Source organism: Argiope bruennichi, chromosome 3 (genome assembly GCF_947563725.1).
Source record: "Argiope bruennichi chromosome 3, qqArgBrue1.1, whole genome shotgun sequence".
NCBI lineage: Eukaryota > Metazoa > Arthropoda > Arachnida > Araneae > Araneidae > Argiope > Argiope bruennichi.
In genome coordinates this window covers 94,569,666-94,591,475 of record NC_079153.1, presented here as the reverse complement: position 1 = coordinate 94,591,475, position 21,810 = coordinate 94,569,666, and the positions used below count along the sequence as shown (strand labels likewise).

General features: G+C 31.4%; 1 protein-coding gene across 1 annotated transcript in view; it reads right to left on the bottom strand.

Annotated features, from left to right (window-relative positions):
* Positions 1–21,810, bottom strand: part of LOC129963361 (secreted frizzled-related protein 5-like) — a 429,823-nt gene that overhangs the window by 28,583 nt on the left and 379,430 nt on the right. The window contains exons 2-3 of the mRNA XM_056077692.1: positions 7,932–8,009; positions 1,957–2,224 (exon numbers count right to left, since the gene is read on the bottom strand). Coding sequence (XP_055933667.1) covers positions 1,957–2,224; positions 7,932–8,009 — 346 coding nt within the window. The remainder of the gene's footprint in view (positions 1–1,956; positions 2,225–7,931; positions 8,010–21,810) is intronic.

Sequence of the window (21,810 nt, the reverse complement as noted above, 5' to 3'; positions counted from 1 at the left end):
ATTCGCAGTTTCCTTTTTTTTTTTTATTCATATTTTTTTAAGTGCGTTAAAAAAAGTTCTCGCAAAAAATAAGAAATATTAAAAAAAAAACAATTTCAATTCTAGAGTTACTTTTGCTGAGCTAATATTGCATATGCGGAAAATAGTAAAAAAAAAAACCTATAACTTTTTTCTAAACTATAAAGAGCTTTAGACATATCTATTTTAATGACATTTTTTATATGTTTAATTTGGTGAATTGTACTTTGTTGCTTTAATGTTCAAGTGAAATGTCCTTATGTGAGCATGGAGTCGAAGATGAAGGTTCTAGTGTCATTTTCATTTTCTGACAATATGCAATGTAATGTAATGCTTTCTGATGTACTACAGTTCTAAAATATTATACAGTTGTGTGTCCTTGATAAAAACATAACAAATAATATTTTCTTTTATCATTTGATCGATTAATTTTAATTATGAGAAATCTCATTTATTGAATGGAGCCTCTCATAAATTAACCTAGTCTTAATTTTCTCAAAATATTGATTTTGAGATAATGCTAGTTACAAGATATGATAATATTTATAATAATGAATTACAAAATATGTTAAAAATAAAAATTCCTAAAGTATACAAATGCAAAACTTTTTTAAAAGCAAGCTTTAATTTGTACAACAAAAGTGGAACAAAAATCGCAAAAGTGAATGAAAGTTGAAAATGAATACAGTCTCCCTCTATACATATATGCATGGAATAGAAATCATTATTATTACTTGCTATCGAATGGCAACAGTTAAACGTTTAAAAACGCTGTACGGAAACATTTCAGACTATTTCATTAGAAGTTTTTACAGCTGCCTTTTTTTCCCAATGATTCGCTTAGTTAATTAAATTAAAAATATTAATTTAATTAGTTAATATTTTATTAATATTAATAATTAATTAAATATATTATTAAAAATGCTCGAATGCGAGATCAAAAAACTCCAATTAAGGTGGATATTTTAAAAAAATCAATATGGAAGGCTTAATCGAATGCGATTTGTTTAATTACATTAACGTCTTGTTTCAAAAAATCACTACTGATATTTTGCGATGCACTTCCTAAATTTGGACTCTGGTCATATGGCCACCTCGACTGGTACCCTCTTCGCCAAATTTCAACATCGCTACAACGGGATGAATCGAGCTTGAAAATGGGCTTATCATAATGATTTCATAGGTGCTCAACAGTAGTTCATACCTACTATCAAATTAGATGATCCCTTCTAGTTATGAAATAGCAAAGAAGGGATTAACTAATTAGAAATCTACCAAATTCCATCGCATAGCACACTCTGATTATATTAAGAATTTGGTACCAAATTACAGATGTTACAGACCAAAATAATTCTACAAATTAGATTTATTTTAAAATTTTTCCTATACTGGAGGAATTACTAAGTAACTATTGTCTATATAAGCGAGAAAAAGCATGGTATGTGTGTGTAATGTTTACCCCATGTAATCTTGTAAATAAGATCACTAGAGTAATTTTGTTTGGATTTTACGTACCTCCTGGCTTGGAATATGTTGTTAGAAATGTAAAAAATCTCGGACGAGTTCGTAAGTGACACATCTGGCTCAAAGCGGATGGAAACAGTGGGGGGGAGGGAAATTTTCATTTCTCTTATCTTAATATTAAAGACAGAAAAATAAATCCAATTAGTTAAATTTGCGTTTCATTAGTAAGAAGAACTTTTGTATTTAAAGTTTTTCGACAACTGCATTACCTTAGAAGTTAGGGGCTGAAAAGTGATTTCCACGCCTTCATTTTGACTGTTTCTAACATCAACAATTTATGTTGCCTAATAGTAACTTAGATGTAAAAGAATCTACCTTTCCATTCAAATTTACTGAGAGGAAATTTTTAAAATCGGAAAACACATTGCGAATCAAGAAATGAAACAAAAAGTAATTTTTCTCTGTAGTACTCACTTGAGGGCTCCCTTGAAGGCCACAGTGTTCTGCCATTCCATGATGAAGGTGGGTGTGAGTCCCTCTCCGTCCCGGTTGCCCATGATGAGGAGTCGGGCCTTCTTGCCGGCGTGTCGGGCCAGTTCTCCGCAGCAGGAGGTCATGTTGGCGTGCTGCAACGTGGGTCTACGCACCTCCTTGCGGCTCACCCCTTCTCGGATCTTGAGAATGCGAGCGCGTTTGCATGCCAACTTGCTCTTCTGTAACTTCCGGATCTTGGTCTTGATCACTGAAAAGGAAGGAATATGGATTAAAATCGTCTGAAGATTTTACCTAAAAAATCTCGATATCTACTGAATAATTCCAGTGATTTCATGAAAAGAAATCCGTTTAGTATAAGTACAATAAAAATGGCAGTTGATTACTGTCAGGGGCTGGAGGACTGGCATAGATGGTCTATATTCTCAAACTCTAAGTCAACCCTTCGAAAATTCAATCCCCGAACACCAAAAATAAAGAAATCTAGAACATGGAAAATTTCCTTAATACATCTACAGATTCGGTTTAGTTTAGTTTAGTTATATTAACGTCCCGTTTTAAAGCAACACTAGGGCTATTTTGGGATGGACATCGTAATTTTGAACCGCGGTCAGTTGACGAGGACGACACCTGAGCTGGCACTCCCCTCTCCAAACAACACCATACCAGCGGAAGGACGTTTAACGTGAACCATACCTGCTTACACGACGGTTCTTCCGTAGAATCGTGTCTCGAACCTGAAACCCTCCGATTCCGAAACCGAGACCTTACCATTATGCCACCGCGGCTGTCTAAAGATTCGGAAGGATGCAAGACAACAAATGTATATGTGGGGAAATAGGCTCAGTCCAGTACTACATAACAAAATGTGTCGAACTCAAAAAAAAAAAAATATATATTAGAGGAAGACTTATTATGGATTCAACGCAATATTACAATACCCTGGAAATATAAAAATATTAAAAGAAATTTTAAAAAAGATTTTTCGGCTTTTATCAACAGTTTGATGATTCTTTGAACTTTTGTTGGTCATTGTATTCTAACGAAAAAAATTGAATAGTTAACGAGCACAACAGCCCGCCACAATTATCTCTGTTTATACGACTTAGTTCTGTGGTTAATGGGAGGGAGGGGGGGAGTTGACTGGCTGTAATTAAAAAAATATATAAGTATAATCATATATTTGGTTTTCTAGAAAGTACGATTCTCATATGACTTTAAGAAACACAGGGAATAAGCATTTATAATCATTTATTGAAAAAAAATGCAAAACTCTTTCAGATATTTTTTATCATCAGAAACACTGAAATTTCTTATCATTACTATAGACGCATTCTGCACATTGATGTCGAAGGAATCTGCCTCCTTAGAGCAAAATAGGTCTGTGGCAACCTTGGCATATAATTGTTTATGGAGAAACGATGCCCTGCCATGAATTTTTTCAGATGCTGGATCATAGAGCAGATTTAAGACTAAAAGTTAAAAGGACAAACAACCTCGAATAGAAACCGTTGCAGCAATTATTATTTATGCAACGCGGAATGAGAGCGAACACTGTTGGGAGCAATACTATGGTAGCACGAAGCATCCCTACCATCTAATCCAGCAATTGATCCTGGCCTGGCAGTCTATTTCCAGGAACACATTTTCCAGACGGCTGTCACAAGTTGATTCTGTTCTCCCCTGGCAGAATTCTTTGATATTGGTATACAGATTTTGGTCCCAATGCCTTGCTTATACCGTTACTTGTAGGTCCAATGCCAACATGTGCTTCTATTCTAATGGTTCTTACATTGGAAGGTAAGTGAAAGAGAGTTATATCTGTTTCCATAAATGCTTCCAGGAAATGTTGCTTTGCTTCCCTTCACGCCAAGAAACAATTTCCGAAAAACTTTCTTGATGACCCAAATGCATTCGGTGTACTCGTAATTTAGCCTGTTAAGCATATTTCTGGAGTATATGTAAGAAAATATTAGATTTTTTCCTTGGTCATATGAGGTGAAATAGAAAAATAAACCTATTTTCCATTCATATCATCAAATTATACGATTGATATATGATCTTGTAAGAAATAAAGAAGTGAATAAATTGTAATCTTGTAAGAAATAAATTCAGTGAAAAAAATGACCATAAATTTGGCATATAGAAACCTGAACAGATGTCAACGGCTATTGGAAAAGACATCATATGTGCGAACGAATGCACTTTAATATTAATAAAGAGAAGCACGACGTTGTGGTAAATAGATTATAAGCCAGTTAACAGCTACGCTACAAGAGCAATTGCTTTTGTATTGTGGTCATGTTACTCGGATGCGAACCACAAGGTCCCAGGTTCTATCCTCGCGCATAACAATCCGCCAAAACTTTCTTGGCGATAATCATCAGGAGTCAAAACTTTCCCGCATATTCTTTAATAAAAGATAATTTCCGCTTTATATTTTTCCCAACTGATAAAACCCAAACTTAACACAGATCTGTAATTACAGTCACAGAATCACATACCAAATTTGATATACTTAAGTCATTCAGCTTTTGAGATACCGCACTTACATGTATGGGTAATGCTGTTTCACTACCCACTATGTACTCTGACCGGCAAAGACTTAATATTTCTTTCACGGCTCGAAAGATTTATGTTTTAATCTTTTTATGTAAAATAAATCTACTCTTGTTCTTGTTAAAAATGCCGTAACGATTCTTGAAGCACTGAACATTTTAGTGGAGGAATCATCCGGTACCCACACACGTTTCTGAAAATACAGATAGATTTTCAGAAGCATATCATTAGATTTTGATTGAATCAAAATCTAATGAAAATTAATCGATTACCAGATAATTAGATTATAGAAATACTAAAATATAGCAAAGTAATCAATATTAACATCAGTTAAAAATTTCTGAACACTCTAGTACTTGAAGAAATGAGCGAAAATAGATATAAAAATCGCATCTTTACTAACATAAAACAAGTTAATAAATACCATATAAAAATATTTACCAAAAAAATTGTGCAATATTTTTTATAATATAATAATTTTTCACATTATACCAAATAAATTTGAAATTCCCTTTTATTTATTTAATTAATGGCCCAGAAGAATTTTTCTCTTTTGAATTCTCAAAAACTGAGCTACATGAAAAATTTCATTAAAAGTGTGCATTTTCTGGATAAACTAAAGCAAGAAGTTTCGATTCCATTTTCAATCCTTAAAATGGAATTGTTGAAACATCTTTCCACTCGAAAACATCCGAAGATAACGCAGACATTGTATAGGTAAGTAACATTTCCCGAATATCTTTATTTTAAAATCGAAAGTCCATGCCAAAACGCTTCGAATCCCAAGAAACAGAGCACTTTTGGCCAATGGACGAAAAATGTAAATAAAAGCGAGCGGGATCCGAAATGAGATTCTCCCGGAAGATACACTCCTCCGAGCTTCCCTTTGAATAATACAGCAGAGCTCTCGACTGGCAAAAAATCATCGGCAAAGGTATTCCTTTTGAATAAAAACTTCATGCAATGCTTTGAAGTGCATGTATGCATGAGAAGTGGGTTTTGAATAATGCAATAAGAATTCGTGTAATTAAAGTGTATAGAAGAAAAATGTAAATAAATTCAATTTTAATACATTTCTAAAAGATTAGATTTCACGATCTATTTTTACAAGTAATTCAAAAGTGCATGTGCTTTAGCGCCATACAAAACATATCGTTAAACTTAGTTATCAAATTTGGCACAAATATACTTTGGACGGATAGAATGTGCACCTCTATCTGCATATATTTCTATTATATAACTTTATTATATTATAATATAACTTTAATATATATAACTTTATATATATTATATTTCTATTATATAATATATACATATAATATGTGCCGTATTTTTTAAATTTTGGAATCAATTGTCCAGTTATTAAAAATAAAAAGCGTATTAAAAATTGACGTTAGATGGTATTGTGAATTTTCGAACTTGCATATTATCAATGACACAACAATATTTTCTTAACGTACTTATCAGCTAATCGAATATGGAAAGTCCTGATTCCATATACGTATCGCCATCTCGTAGTAAATTTAAGAAATACTGATTTTAGAATCATTAGATTTATAAAAACGAGTTAAAGATTAAAAAAGAAATTATACACAGAAATGTGTGTTTTTTTTTTTTTTTTTTGCATGATTATTGATCTGAAATGCCTCGCTAAAATACATATTTAGATGAAAAATCGTAAAAAACCATCGTCTTTATTCACATTTCTATCCCGACAATTATGAGAGTATTTTATTAAAATTTACACGACAGGTAATTTTGGTTTTTTTTTAAAAAAAAAGTGCTAAACTATTAATCAACCTCTTTTTTTAATTCATTTGCCTTCTTTATAAAGAACGTGTTTCAGATTTCTCCAAGGCATAAAATTAAAATTATGCTCACACGGCTATAAATTTTCAAAACAATTTTGCCATAATTAAATTGTTAGTATTTCGCCAGTGAAACTGTAAATGAAAACCAAACATATAATTAAAATAAATAATAATAAATGCAGGTAAATAAGATTAGTTTTTTAGATACGAATAATTAACATAACAGGAGATAAATATAATTATCATAATGAATTTTGTAAATTCCAATGATTGTACAAGAATAAAATTTAATTGAGAAAACATCGGACTATGAAAATGTTTTAAGCATGATTCATCCGTGTTTATTTTATTTTAAAACTTTTTTCTTAATTTCCTCCCACGAATAAAATGAATACAAAACTATTTTTAATATCGTTGTTACACACAATAAGTATATATGCAGTCATAAAAATAAAAAAAAGTAATTAAAGTTTCTAAAAAATTAACAAAATGAGTTAAATTTCTAAATTAATAAAGCAAATAAATTAAATTTTATAACTAATGAAAATTAAATTTTATAATTAATTATCTTTTATTACTGAAAAGTATTACTGAAAACTAATTATAAAATTTTTTTAAGAAGAGTTAGAATTTGTTCCGATTAGTTTTAGTGGTTGGGGTGGTGTAATAAGTAGGTGTAAACGTCAAGGCTATAGAAGGTTCCAGGTTAGAGATACAATTCCATTTAAATATCAGTTCTATATATACGCTTGGTACAAGCTAAATATCTGGTGTGGGCCATACCTCTGTCGTTGGTGTGGTCCGGAAATTTGTTTAGGATCAGATGCCCTCGTAATCTGACCAATTTCAAAACAGATAACTATTCCTAAAATAGTTCTTGCATTGCTTCAAATTAAGAAGTTAGTACAATTAACTAAAATTAATTAATTTTTATTAATTAGTTTCCGTTAAAATTTCTAGAAAAAAATCCTTTCTTAGCAAATGTATAATGTGCTACATTTGGAAGTTCCAAGTTGAATTGTCTGTTTAAATTTTGAAAGAATTTTTCATTAAATCATTAATAAAAATTATGCCACTCTTAAATAATTATCGCGCAAATGAAAAATATAACGTAAATGTAAATGAAAAGAAACAGTTCAAGATTTATTATTTAGTGAGAAAAAAAATACTCAAACTTATAGAATAAGTACTGAGATTTCCTTCAAACTTAAAGAATAAGTACTGAGATTTCCTTCAAACTTAAAGAATAAGTACTGAGATTTCCTTCAAACTTAAAGAAGAGTACTAAGATAAACAATTCCTTGTTAAAAAAAATATCTGATAGGAAATATATATTAATATGCCTGAGTGCATCGCCATTATAATGACCCAAACAAGCAAAAATAGTTTTTCTAGCTACCCTATAGATGATTTTCTATGCTAATTTGGTGTCTTGTATACTTGATAATTTGGCGACTTGGCATCGTTGGCATTCTTAGCTATGTTAAGAGGCACATTAAAGTAGATTTCAATTAATTTGGGTAATAACTGTTCAAAAGAAATACTAAAAACAAATTCATACATTTTGAAATTTGTAAATGAACTTACCAAAGTCGGCTCTACAATAGTTGTCAATGATATTTTCATAGGTGTCTGGTTGATTGCAGGCACTGCAGCTTTGGGGCTCTGAAACAATAGGAAATACATTGTCATCAAATATTCAAAATAACGAAAGTTATTTGAGATTATTTCAAACCAACAAATATATGGAAAGAATAAATAATAAATCTCAATAAAAAGTCATTTTTTCTGAGCGAATATTTTTATTAGCTGGAATAAAAATTGCATACCATTGTGAACAGTATTAGTTTTTTGGGAAGTACAGAAACATATTTGCGGAATATTTAATTTATCATGGAAATACAATACTGAGAATTTGAAAATAGTGAGTGTCTATCGTTAGAAAATAAATTATTTCCTGTTATTAAATCCTTTTTAAATATCTTTAGTGGTTTTGTAAAGATTGGAGAAAAAGCTTGAATATTAAAATGATTTCATTTTTGATGTTGATTCTCATCAAGAAATTCGTAGATAAATCTGACGATATGAGAGAAAAATTCTATTTTAACATTAGATATTGAAAGTATTCGGGTACTAATAATTAAATCATACATATTTAAAATTTGAGTATTATGAGTAAAAACCGAATAAAATAAGAGCCTTAATAATCTTAAAAGCATCATCATTTCTTCCATGAAATCACGAAATATAAATAATATATATAGGAGATAAAATAAATGTTCTTTTGAATATAGAGTAAAAATTAAGAATTCATAGCAAAATAATGCGAGCACAAAATTTATTTTATTGGTTTTCCATGAGAAAGATAATAAATATTTTGTCTTCCAATACTGAGAATTTTGTCTAGCTTAAAACCAAATATATAAGCAAGAAATAGTAAGTATAAAATGATTATAAAAGGAACCTTCTTTGTATGGAGTTGTCTGTCGTTGAAACAAATAAATGGAAAGAAATCAAATTTAATATTTTGACTGTGGAAGGTATGAATGCCAAAAAAATAAAAAATAAATAAAAATGTTATAGTTTAGTCAAACTGCTCTGACAAGTAGTAAAATGTGGAAAAAATATAAATCAGCAATTTTTACTTTCTCGTATACGTCGTATAAAGTATTGTTACGAATCTGTGATGCGGCTTCTCAGCATAGTTGGTTCCATGGAAGGTGCCAGAGCTTGGCGACCATTTGGCGACGAATTTGGCGCCAAAATAGATTATACCCGAAACATCGAGAATTTTCCCGAGCCGTCCAGTAGGAACCGAGATACGCCTCGAACGTTCCTGATTGGTTGAGAGGCTTCTAGCCCCGCCTCCTGAGAAATATAAAAGGAAGCAGCCGCAGCTGCCGGGTCCATTCAAGCAATCGAAAAATATATCCCCCAACCCAATATCAAAAGACCTAGAAATGTACTTCTCATTTAAAAATACTGTTTCTATGCAATATCAACCACCATGTAAAACCAAACTTAACTCCAACCCTTGTAAACGCATGCTGATTGGCTCTGAACGAACAATAGCTTAACTCAATATGTAAACAACCTTTACTCCCGGCTACACACTCCGATCCGCACTGCAACCAGACGCACCTTCCCCACCGCTGCTGACATCCTATTGGACGGCGTTCCACCTTCCTCTCCCTCTCCATCAGGGGACTACTCTGCTTCGCAGAGTAGCGCCAGTAACAGCCCAGTCATCTCACGCTGCTGACATAGAAAGACCATGGCATTCACTAAAACCAAGTTAATTTCCTCAACTTCCTGCCATCTACAGGAGATAGCTTCTACGGAAGCGGGCTCTCCTTAAACTCCAACGTCTCTAGCTGCCGGGTAGTCGTGCACCAGTGGAGTGCGAGAGTCGGAAGCGACGGTGAAGAACTGGTTTCCAGGGATGAGCGGAGCAGAGACGGAGTCAAGCTAGTGCTGAACTAAGCTGGGCGCTACTGTCTGCAGTAGAGTCTTGTTGTATGCTGCTGTGTATGCTGAAGATAATCGTCTTCTGTGCTGTATATAGTTGTCGTCTTTGTGCTGTCCTGTGTGTCTTCGTGTAAATAAACGTCATTTTTTTATTTTCTACTGCCGCCTGCTGATTGAGCGTTCTCCACACCATATAACTCCCACTATCCAAACGAACCCCGGAAATTCCGTAACTGTATAATAATCATAAAAAAAAAAAAATGAACGCGATATTTTGACGGATCTCAATGTTTTAGACTTTCCTGACTTCGAAAAACACATTTTTAGAATATGCCCGTTTGCCTGTCTATGACAAAGACAATCTAAAAACGCTCCAAACTAGACGGATGAAATTTGTTTTACTGTCTTTATACCAAAATTTGCAGATTTCTATAGAATTTTAAGTAAAATCCGTTCGTCTGTCTGTCTGTCTGTTCGAATATGTTAACATGATAATTAGAAAACAAAGAGAGATAGATATATGGATAAAATTCAAAACACAGATTTACTATCTACAGTGTAGACGCATGTCAAAGTTTGAGTCAAATCCAACTACGGGTTGACTGTCTATCTGTCTGTACTTTCAGAAGCATATAAGTACGATAGCTCAAAAACGCAGTGACTTAAATATATCAAATTTGGTATGGAATTTTGCGACTACAAGTATAGTTTTGTGCCAAATCATGGTTCCAATCGGTTGAAAAAAACGTGTCTAAAATACAAATTTGGTTTTTGGATACTGTTATCCGCATACAATACCGCAAAATTTTGTTTTAATCGGTTCCCAAAAACACGCTGAAAACACAAATTTGATTTTCGGATACTATTATAGTCTGTGTATTTTCTGTAGGCGGTTCAAGATCACACTTTCTACCTCGTTATCGGTTGTCTGGTACCAGTAACGCGGTAGAAAATGTGACCTTGAACCGCCTACAGAAAATACGCAGACTACAGTTGCATGCCAGGGATAAATTGCCAAAAATCTAGCCGAAGATCACATAGGCTGATATTTCGTAATTATTGTACGCCATTGCCATGCAAGGTATTCTTTGGAATAATACCGTTAGCCCCTTGCCTGCCGCGGGCGTATATATACGTCTCCCTAAGTCAATGTGTTAACTGCCCCTGGCGTATATATACGTCTCGCAACTATATGCGTATATATACGTGGCACTGGGAACCGAATCTCGCAAGTTATTCTCGGCAGGTAAGGGGTTAATATAGATTATGCGAAAACGTTTTTGGAGAGACCATTCCTGCTGGATTTCGCTCAAGTTATTGAGTCCAAGTTTCTATCCGAACATTTCGCCGTTTAAAGATCGGAAGTTTAAATACGTTTAATTAAAACGCTTTTAAACTTAGAAGGAAAATGTAAATTAAAAAGTTGTAGATACAATAAATATCGATAAAATGAGCTGAGCTATTATTCGTAAAGAAAACTTAATTAAATCAGGAGTAAATTTACAGTAAGCGAAAATTTGGAAAATAATTTCCTTTATTCTTTTAAATTAGAGCGAAATTTCTGAAATTCGCTTAATAACTTCTTACATAAAAGGAATAAACTTGTAAAAATTTCATATCGATAGCGAGTTTTTCAGAAAAATACGACTTTGTCGAAAAAAACAGGAATAGCAAGAAATGCCTGTAAGTACTTTTTTATCAGTCGAAAGATTAAAATTGAAAATAAATTCTATTCTAAATTAGTTGTTCAGCTATTACAAATGATGTTACAATGATTGATTTTCGAAAAAAAAAAAATCGATGAAATTAAATTTTAAGAAGGAAAAAAAAAATTTTCATTTTTAAAAATTGATTTTCGAGAAACATTAGGGTTCGCGAGCGTAATACTCATTAGAAGATGAATTCCGGTTTTATAATAGCGACAAAATGCTAACTTCAAATTTAATTTTTTTTGCTGCTTTTTTAAAATTGATCATTATAATACCATTTGTAATTATAGAACAATTCTTTTAGAATATAATACTCTTTTTTTTTCCTTAGATTCCAACCAATAAAAAAGTACCAATAGGAATTTTTCAAAGACTATATTTTTTTCTGAGATGATGGAATTTTTCAAAAAATAAAAGCTGATATCGATTTGAAATCTTTACTTCGAATACGATTTCCTTTCTTTCATTACAACACGCCTTTATTTTAAAAATTTCACTCGTTTTTGTAAAAAAATGAAAAAAAAATCAAATTTTTGTTTATTATAAATTTATTGATGACCTTATTGTATAAATTATCAAAATTACCATGACATTTTATTTTATAAGTCTTTATAAAATCTTCAACATTTCAATTTACTCATTAGCTTTTTGTTTCAAAGCGAAGAACCTCTGCCAAAACTTCAACTCCCACCATATGTTACAACTCCAGGTAAAAAAAGACGAATTTTAAATATCCAACTCAACTTTGTAAGCCAATAAAATTGCTATTAAATATTTTTCCGAAAAAAAAAAGTAAAATTCGATTGGTCTATTTGTAGACTGGAACATTATGCACATTGGGAATATTCCAAATAGTTCAAGTGACAATAATGTTGATTATTAAAAGATTTTTACTATGAATTTAAGTAATTTATTTCTGTATGCATATTTTTTTATAATTCGAACTTACATGAAATTTTAGGTAGTGCCTTTTATATAATTATTATCCACTTATTATAATTATTTATCCGCTTTCGTTCCGACTATCAGCTATCGGTGATTTTTTCATTTCAAATTTTTATGTGGAATTCTTCTCTATCTGTCTTCTACAGCATGTATATGAAATATAGTTTCATTCCAGTTATTAATTTTATTTGCTGATGCATTTAAAGAGGAAAGATTATGATATGGCCGTCATATTACAAAAAGCCTTTCTATTTCAAGGAATACTTGAAAACTAAATTTTTCAAAAATTTAATGCCACCATTTTTCATGATTCGTCTATCGCACTCAATTCTTAAAGAGCGAAAATAAATTAGTTCATTAAAATTATTTGATACAAAAATTAAAGGGACATTTTAATATTAATACGTATTATACAAAACATAATATTTTTTGTGTCATATCTAATAATATATTAATAATTTTCAGTCAAAACTATCTTGCAATTTTTTACCCTTTCCTACACAAATATATATTCAAATCATTTTATTGTCGCTTATAGAAAAACGAGCAACAACACTTTCCTCAATTTTTCCGAACTTCACAAGAAACAAATGAAGGTTGTAGCGGTTACATAATTCTACTCTTTTGATACAACAGAAGGCGTATACCTTATTAATATTAGGCTTACCGTGATGTATCTTGAGGATTATTATCTTGTATTCTAAATGAATGCAGTGTATTTTCATGTTCGTGTTTGTTTTGTATTGAGAAATGTGGAACTTAGAAAATAATTAAGTAACTATTCCTAAATCTCGTCTATTGTTTCCATCTACTTCATAAGGAAATTATAAAGAGTCTCGTCCTTTTATAAGAATTTGCAACTCAATGATTATATCCGGGTTTTTTAAACTTTTTATATGAAAATAAGGTCTGAAAATATCAAAAATATTCATTAGGAAAAGCGAAAAATTTAATCAAGCAAAACGTGGGAAATCGTCTGTAAATGAATGATATTTAATACCATGTGCCAGCATAATAAGAAAGAATTTTCTAATTTTTTTTCTTCTAAATTCTCTAAAGGAAGACATTATTAATTCTCGAATGATGTTCAGTTAATTTTCTTAGGAAAAAAATTACAAAGCCAAGGTAATAAGACCTCAGTTACGAAATCCTTGGAAAATGACTTTTCTGTTTGTATTAAAAGGCTAGTTTTTACTCTCTTTTGCCCTAATTTGATGCACAAAAATATTGTAAAGAGATATTTCGCAATTTGAACGAAAAAAGGTATCTAAAAGTATCACTTTTAAGGAGGAACTTATAAGATTATTTTGCAATAGCACCATTATTAAACTATATAATTTGTATAGAAAAATATTTGGGGGGGGGAGGATTTGATGACATATAGGAAATTAGAGTTTATTAAACAGACATGATAAACTCTCCAGATTAAAATTTAAAAGAACTATAACATTTTCACAAGCCCCTAGACAGAATTTATTTTTATGACATGCTTGTGAAACTTTCAATTTTCTTTTTCTGTATGTTATTTGGAAATCGGTTTTCAAAAACAATTTTGAACAACCAGTTTGCAATATCATAGCATGATAATGTTTTAGGCTTAATTCATTCCCCATGTTTTTTTTCTGGGTGACTGCATTAGTTGTTGCTATATCTATCTGTACATAATGATTTTTACTTAACACAATTTATAATAAAAATTTTAGCCTTTCTGTTATATTACGTTGGTGGTTTGCAACAATTTTTTATAGTTCTAATTTCTTAAAACTGTTTCCTTTTTTTTTATAAAAAAAAAAAGGAAAGGACACCTTTTGTGTCACATTTCATGCAATTTACATACAAAGTTCCAGCCTCAAATATGTTATGTTATAAACTGACTAAATATTTAACCGAACTTGACAGGATTCACTAAAAAATGTGGAATTCCATTGGCCAACATTTGAACGAATAATATTTGGAAAAAAAATTGTCATAAGGTTAAAAAAAAATATTTTTTTAAAAATATATAACTTTCTAATTAACTATTAATTAGGTTAACCATCTATTAAATTTCTACTTGATCATAATTAATTATTGAATTTGTTATACATATAAAACAGATAAACAGAGTTTACATATAAAATTTGATTACACATAAATTAGATAAACAGTTTTATAATAAACAGAGTTTATCATAAAAAATCAATCAAACGATATTTTCTTCAAAATCTCGCAGGTAAAATAAAATGTTATATTATCTAAAACTGATTATCAGTATTTTGTAATAATTTTATGCAAGTCATAAAATTTGACAAACGGCACGACGAATTAGAAGTCGCATTTCACATTCATCCCTAACCATATGCTGTCTCAAATTCCTGTCGGCTAAAGAGCGAAATAAATATTTTTTTAAAAAAATATTTATTATTTTACAAGTGTCAATTTTTCTACATTATGAAAAATGTCATATTTTATGTTTTTTGAATCAATGAATCTGCAAAATTATTTCGTCGTAGATTTTTTTGAGATTAATTATCCATCTCGGTTTTTAAATTTTACTAGCTGGTACCCGGCGCGTTGCTTCCGCAGAAGAAATAATTTTGGAGATATCGTTTGAAATTTAAAATAACTACATTGTTTAATAAGAAATGATAGAAAAAAAAGAATATTTATTTTCTTGTCGACAATGAATGAATATGATTTTTTTATCATTCAATGAAATTGAATCATGTATAAAGGAGACAACCAATACTTTTTTTTCTCTTCAGCAAAAACAAATTTCGTGGCTGTCCGGCTCGTGAGCATCCAACATGCAACTAGCCGTGTGAAAAACATGGATTTTTTAGGTTCAAAGAAATAAGTTGGTAACGTTTTATTGTCATCGGATGAATGGTATAACAGCGCATAAAATATGAACAAAAAATAAATTTTTATATATTAGATATATTATCACATTCACCTTTACTCATACAGGCAGACTTTCTCCGAATGGATTCCATACAAAATTTGATCGATATCTGCACATTTGGTTTCAAGACTACAGCCAAATTTTACCCATCTAGATTAAAGCGTTTTTGAAATATCGTGTTCATAGACAGATAGACAATATTCTAAAAATGTGTTTCTTAAATTCAGGGAATTCTAAAACGTGAAAATGCATCAAAATGGTGAGTAACTTCTTTTGCGTATTTCTTAAAGAGAAATTAAAAAAAAATATTTTCTATAGATAGCAAAGTAATAATACCTGAGAATCGAACTATTCCATTCATTTAATAAATATCATTTCTATTCTTTCAGAAAAGATTATTCTAAAAATATGGTAAGACATAAAAAAAAAGAATCTTTTAGGAATTAGATACATAAAGTCTTGTTCAGATGCTGAACACTGGATTCAGCTGACATTATAATTTCTGAATATTCAAAAATGTTCTTTTTTTTTTTTTTTTTTTTTTTTTTCCTCCGCTCTCAAACTCTTTACTTTTTCTGAAATATTAAAAACTTCAGAATAAATTGCTTCCACTTTGAAACTACATTTGTATCCGAAAAAAGTGTAACAAGAAGATATATTTGTTTTTTACTTAATCTTGTGTGGGGGGAAGGGGGGAGGGGTTGAGACTAAATAAAGTTTCAAGGCAACATGTTTTCAAAGAAAACTCGAAATAATACATTTTGATGCGGTAATTTAAGCTCAGATCTTCACAACGGCTCTCCTAATTTCTGTCCGTTGATTTATTTTTAAAGCCACAATTAAGAAACAAAGCATGCAGCATCAAATTAGAACTAGAAGAAAAAGAAATGTATCAAAAACCTTGTAATTTCCCTTTGGGTTAAAAACAATTGTATATTGTTGCAAACTTTATTAAAAACACTCAAGAGAGGAGAGCTAAGGCAAAAAAGATGAAGGACTCGAAAAATGCTCATAAATTCTTTCAACACTACAGTTTAAGAGTTAAAAAAAAACAGTATCTGACAAGATGTTGATTCAGTCTAAAATAAACAGTGTGAAGTTCTTTAAGACAGAAAGAGAAGGGAAAAAACATATGATTTAACACGTGATTAATTTATAGTGAAAGAAGTGAGCCAGTTTTTAATTAGAGTCCAAACTCCAGAGATTTTTTTTTCTTTCTCTGTCTTCGACGTTCTTCTCCCAATTAAAAATTCCAGTAGTTTACGGCGGGGTGGTTAAGACGCGAGAAAATTGGACCCATAAAAAGAAATTCAAGATACTGCGGGCTTTTATTCTTGCCTCCAATAGCTACAACGCTGGCACAAAAGATCTCAGCATTTCATCATGATTAAAAGTGCACAGCTCTGAAGACATCCTCCGCTTTTCTTTGCTTTGTAACAAAACATTTTCAAGAGCTTTCCCAAAAAATGAATTGCTTTAAAACTTTTTTGTTGTTGTTGATGTTGCCAAAAGCCTTTTCGGAAAATAATGGAGTGGATTTGGAGTCGTGAGTGTTTTTTGTAAACAACAGTTACATAAGGCTTTCCAAGTTTACGATCAGAAAATAAAACCTTTCTTGAGAAGATAATAAATAGCGTTATTTTTATTTTTTTTTCTGAAAAAACGTTAACTGACATTCTTTACGGCACTTATGAAATGTTTTTCGCTCTTTTTTTTTAAGACAAGAAGTCATAAAGTTAATTTATAAATTAAGTTTTAAATATAATGACTCAATTAGTTAGATAGCTTCAAAGGGAAAAAAAACATCGCTAGGTGGAAAGAAAAACATTCTTTGTTTAAACTGAAAAATAAAATTTCATAATTAGCATTTATTAAACTGGTTATAAAATAAACTAGTAATATTTTTTGTTCAGGCAAATGAAAATGCAAAATTTTGAATTAAGTGTACAAATATTGACTAAAGCATTCGCAACTTTTAAAAAAATAATATTAGTTTTCAAATGTCTTTCAACTCCATTTCACAAAATTCACATTTATTATGTAATTTGCCATTTTTGGCGACAGCTTGTTAGCTAGAATGTTAATTACATTGTATTTCTATTAAATTTCTGAAAAATAACTTCATGTTCTCAATGCCGTGGTGTCCTATAGGTGAAATCACAATTTCGGCACCAGCAGGTTTCAAGTTTGAAACTCGATTCCGACGAAAAACAGCCATATATCACAGCCTTAGTGCACATTAAGTCCAGTGGGAACAAACGTTTTCCTGTTTGTAGGAGTGGAAATTTGGAAGAAAGGGGTGGGGAATGCACGATCAGATATCGTCTGCATCATCTGACCGCAACTCAAGATTACAGATCAGTCCCAAAATAACCTTAGTGTTGCTGTATTGTTAACTAAAGCAACTCAAGATTAGAGATCAGTCCCAAAATATCCTTAGTGTTGCTGTATTGTTAACTACAGCAACTCAAGATTAGAGATCAGTCCCAAAATAGCCTTAGTGTTGCTGTATTGTTAACTACAGCAACTCAAGATTAGAGATCAGTCCCAAAATATCCTTAGTGTTGCTGTATTGTTAACTACAGCAACTCAAGATTAGAGATCAGTCCCAAAATAGCCAACTAAACTAAATTAATACAAGTTCATTTTCCTCATTCCTTCAATAAGCACCAACGCAAAAAGTAATCAAAGTCAATAAACAAAGCTAATTTAATATTTTACACTTGTTTTGCTCATTGTATATATGAACTTCCTAATTCAGACCTTTATTAATATCCCAAGTTTCTCTAAATATTATCAAAAGATTCTTTTTCTTAAATTTTAAAAATATTTGCGATGTTTTTTAATCAGTCAATAAATTGTGAGTTTATATTTAGTATAATTTTAAATGTAATTATTACTGTTAGTAACTATTCAGTAGAGTCTTCTGATCGGAGAAAGCGATATTCCATGACTGCTAAATAACAACTCAATTATTTTAAAAATTAATATTATTTGATTGCCATTAAAATTATGTCTCTCATAATTAACTGCATTTTTTCAATCAATTTGGTCATATACTTATCATGACCAGTACTTTTCATGATAATTAATATCTATATTGTTTTTATTAACACATTAAGGGGGGGGGAATGAGATTCAACTTTTCATTTGACAGAATTCAGAATGCTTAAATTATATTTATAAAATGATAGAAACATTTTTAAATAAAAAGTACACTTCCTTTAGAAAGGTGTCAAATCTTTTATCGTCCTGTAACAAATCAGTCTTAATTTTCCCACACTCAGAAGATCACAGCTTAAAGTCATGTAAGAATCTTGAGGGAGAATTCAATACAATGTATATGTTCCAAAATGACTTCCAGTAACGATGTTAATGTGGTATCCCTGAACTAACATGCCATGGTCCCATTTTTTCCACTTATTGTAATTATACGTCGTGAATTCGATTCAAGTCTTGTTCCCAAATGCATTTGAAATCTACTTTTGTTAAATTCTCACTTTATGTTTAAATAATAAATAATTCATCATAATGGTGCGGAACCCAGCTAACCAAACAGTTTATTGGAAATGTATGCGGAATACTAAAAACTATACAACAAAACAATTTCAAAAAAGTTTTGGAACTTCCAATATTGAAGTAAGAACTAGAATTTCTTGTATTTTCTCTCTTATAAATATTTATTTATGGAGGAAAATAAGATTCTCAAGACTATATACGCCACTGTTGACTTCCAAGAAAAAGTCAACAATCCTCTTCGAACTTCATAACCATGGCAAGCAATTTTACTTTCCCTAATCCAATCTCGTTCGAGTACTGAAAATAAGTTACTACAGATATTTGTAGTGAAAGACTTCGTTTCTCTCAAATGAAAGAAGAGAAAAATCAGTTTTGCCAAAGAAGCGCTCGACGCCATTCAGAAAATATGTTTAAGTTTTTCTAAAGTAATTGGCAGATCAATCGTTGTTTCTATTGACCTATTTTAAAAAACGTTCGATATTGTACGTCTGGTAAGTATTGGGGAGAACAATAAAGAACGAGAATCCCACCATGGATAAGAAGTATTTGAAAAGAGCTGTGTAAAAGGAAGAAAGTTGTCTGCAAGTTGAAGTTGCAACTTGTTAAAGTATTTTTGGAAATTAGTGAAGTGACATTTTGGTAAGTTTTTAAGGTTTTGTATAAAAGATGTTTTATTAAATTAAACCAATAAAAGCATTAATTTTGTATCTGATACACTGAATTATAAGTACCATCGCACCATAAGTACCATTAATTCGTCCATATTATGAATAACATGGACGAATTTTGACATCGATATTTTTTATTTCCAAACTTCAACAAGATCTTTTCGTTTAGCATTTTTGATCATAGTACATATTTTTCAAGTCCTTAATACTAATTTTAAAGATTTACAACATTAAATTCATATATTACATTACATTAGCTTCTTAAAACTAATAAAATCATTGATTTCTTTTATTAGTCTGATTTCATAATTTCATTCAAAATTGAATGATGCTATGCAATTGGGAATTAATATGCATTTTAAAATAAATTTTCCACCAAAAAATATAGAAAAATTATAATATTACATTTCTTTCAGAGCAAATTAATTGTTGCCTAATAATTAATTTGCCCTACCCAAAAATTAAATTTTGCACATCAAAATTATACAAAATCCTATGTACAGTTTGTGAAAATAATAAAAGGGCAGCTAGTAGAACACAAATTTCATGTTTCAGTCCAATAGTTTAATATAACATTTTAGAACAAAAAATTTTTTACCATCATGACAACTTGCGATGTAATTATTTTGGATGAATAGTGAACTTTAAATCGACCAAAATTCTAAACAATAAATGTGAAAGTTTAGTTTAATTACATCAACGTCCTGTTTTGAAGAAATAGAAGTATCTACTAATGGTCAAATGATATAAAGATGGCATCAGAGCAGATTGGTCCCTTTCCAATTTTGTACGCAGTATCGGGAGTGGGGGGAGGGACCATTTATTCTGAGACACCCTATCTTATTCTATTATGTGTTTTAAACTGATCTCTTCAAGAATAAAGCATTATATGCTGTTCGAAAAGTCTTGATTGATGTAATAAATGTATCGGGCAACTGCACTCTAGTACTCTGATCTAGCACATTTGTGCTCAATCACCAATTTGATAGTATCAAAGTGATTTCGGCAACAATTAGGACAACAGGAAGAATTGCCCATTACCGTCCATTTCTAAGTAGTTGTCCATTACAGATTGGGTTTTTAATTTCAACTTGATCGAGGATTAAAGTTATTTATTAAAAATCTGTAATTATTTATTTGAATTGTTGTGTTTAATCTTATAACTTTAAACGAGCAATTTCTGCATGTATATATATATATGTGTGTGTGTGTGTGTGTAAGCATATAATTCTTAAAAGCAGAAGGCAGTTTCGAAGACATAGAAGAGACATTTTACATTTTTAAATTCATTTTAATCCACACTGGGAAAGCAATTTATTTACAAGCAGGCGCGGACAGAACACGTCCACAACAGCGCGAAACAAAAGCAGAAGTAAGGAAGGGAAGAAACAAATGATCACTAGTCTTATATAACATGGGATTTCCAACCACGTGTCGATTCGATACTCGTGTTGACCTTGGATAAGGGCACCGTAGTTATCATTTTCACTTGACACGTGCAACTGATGGCGCATTATTTTTACAAAGCTTCAACAGTGGAATAGGATCAAGAAACAAGAGAACACTTTAGAATGACCCCGACATGGGCCGAATTAGGCAAAAATTTAGGAAATTAATTTGGATTAAATTAAGAGTTTAAAATATTATATTGCGTATATGCGCAAGAGGTGTTCAAATGAAAAGGAACGAAACGACACTATGGATATAAATGAAGACTTTATTCAAAGTTACACCATAGGCCTGAGCACAATGATCCCATTAATTAACGAACCGAAGGATTCCTTGTTCCCAGAATTCCTGTGGCCGTGACGACACCGAGTCCTTCCAGCGTCCTTGAATTCTCCATCCAAGTTGAAGCACTTCCCTTTCAGATGTTTTTTCAGGGTACCAACACATGAAAATGGCAGGGCGACATGTCCGGGCTGTAGGGCGGATGGTCGAGCTGTTCCCACTAGAACTTGGCCAGTTCAGCATGTGTGACTCAGGGGACGCGTGGATGAGCGTTTTCGTGGAGCAAAACCACACCCTCCGTGAGTAGTCCTGGTGTTTTGTTCTTGATGGACCTGCGTAGTCTTCGGAGTGTCTCACAGTACACATCGGAGTTAATGGTTCTTCTGTGCTCTAGGAATTCAACATTATTAGTCAAGTGAATGGTGCTCTTTATAAGAGTCTCTGCTCTCACCTGCGCATGCTCCGATCTATGCTGGAGACTCCAATCGCATCCCTAGATGTCTCGCTACGTTCTCCCATAGCGGCATAGGCAAATATGTTAA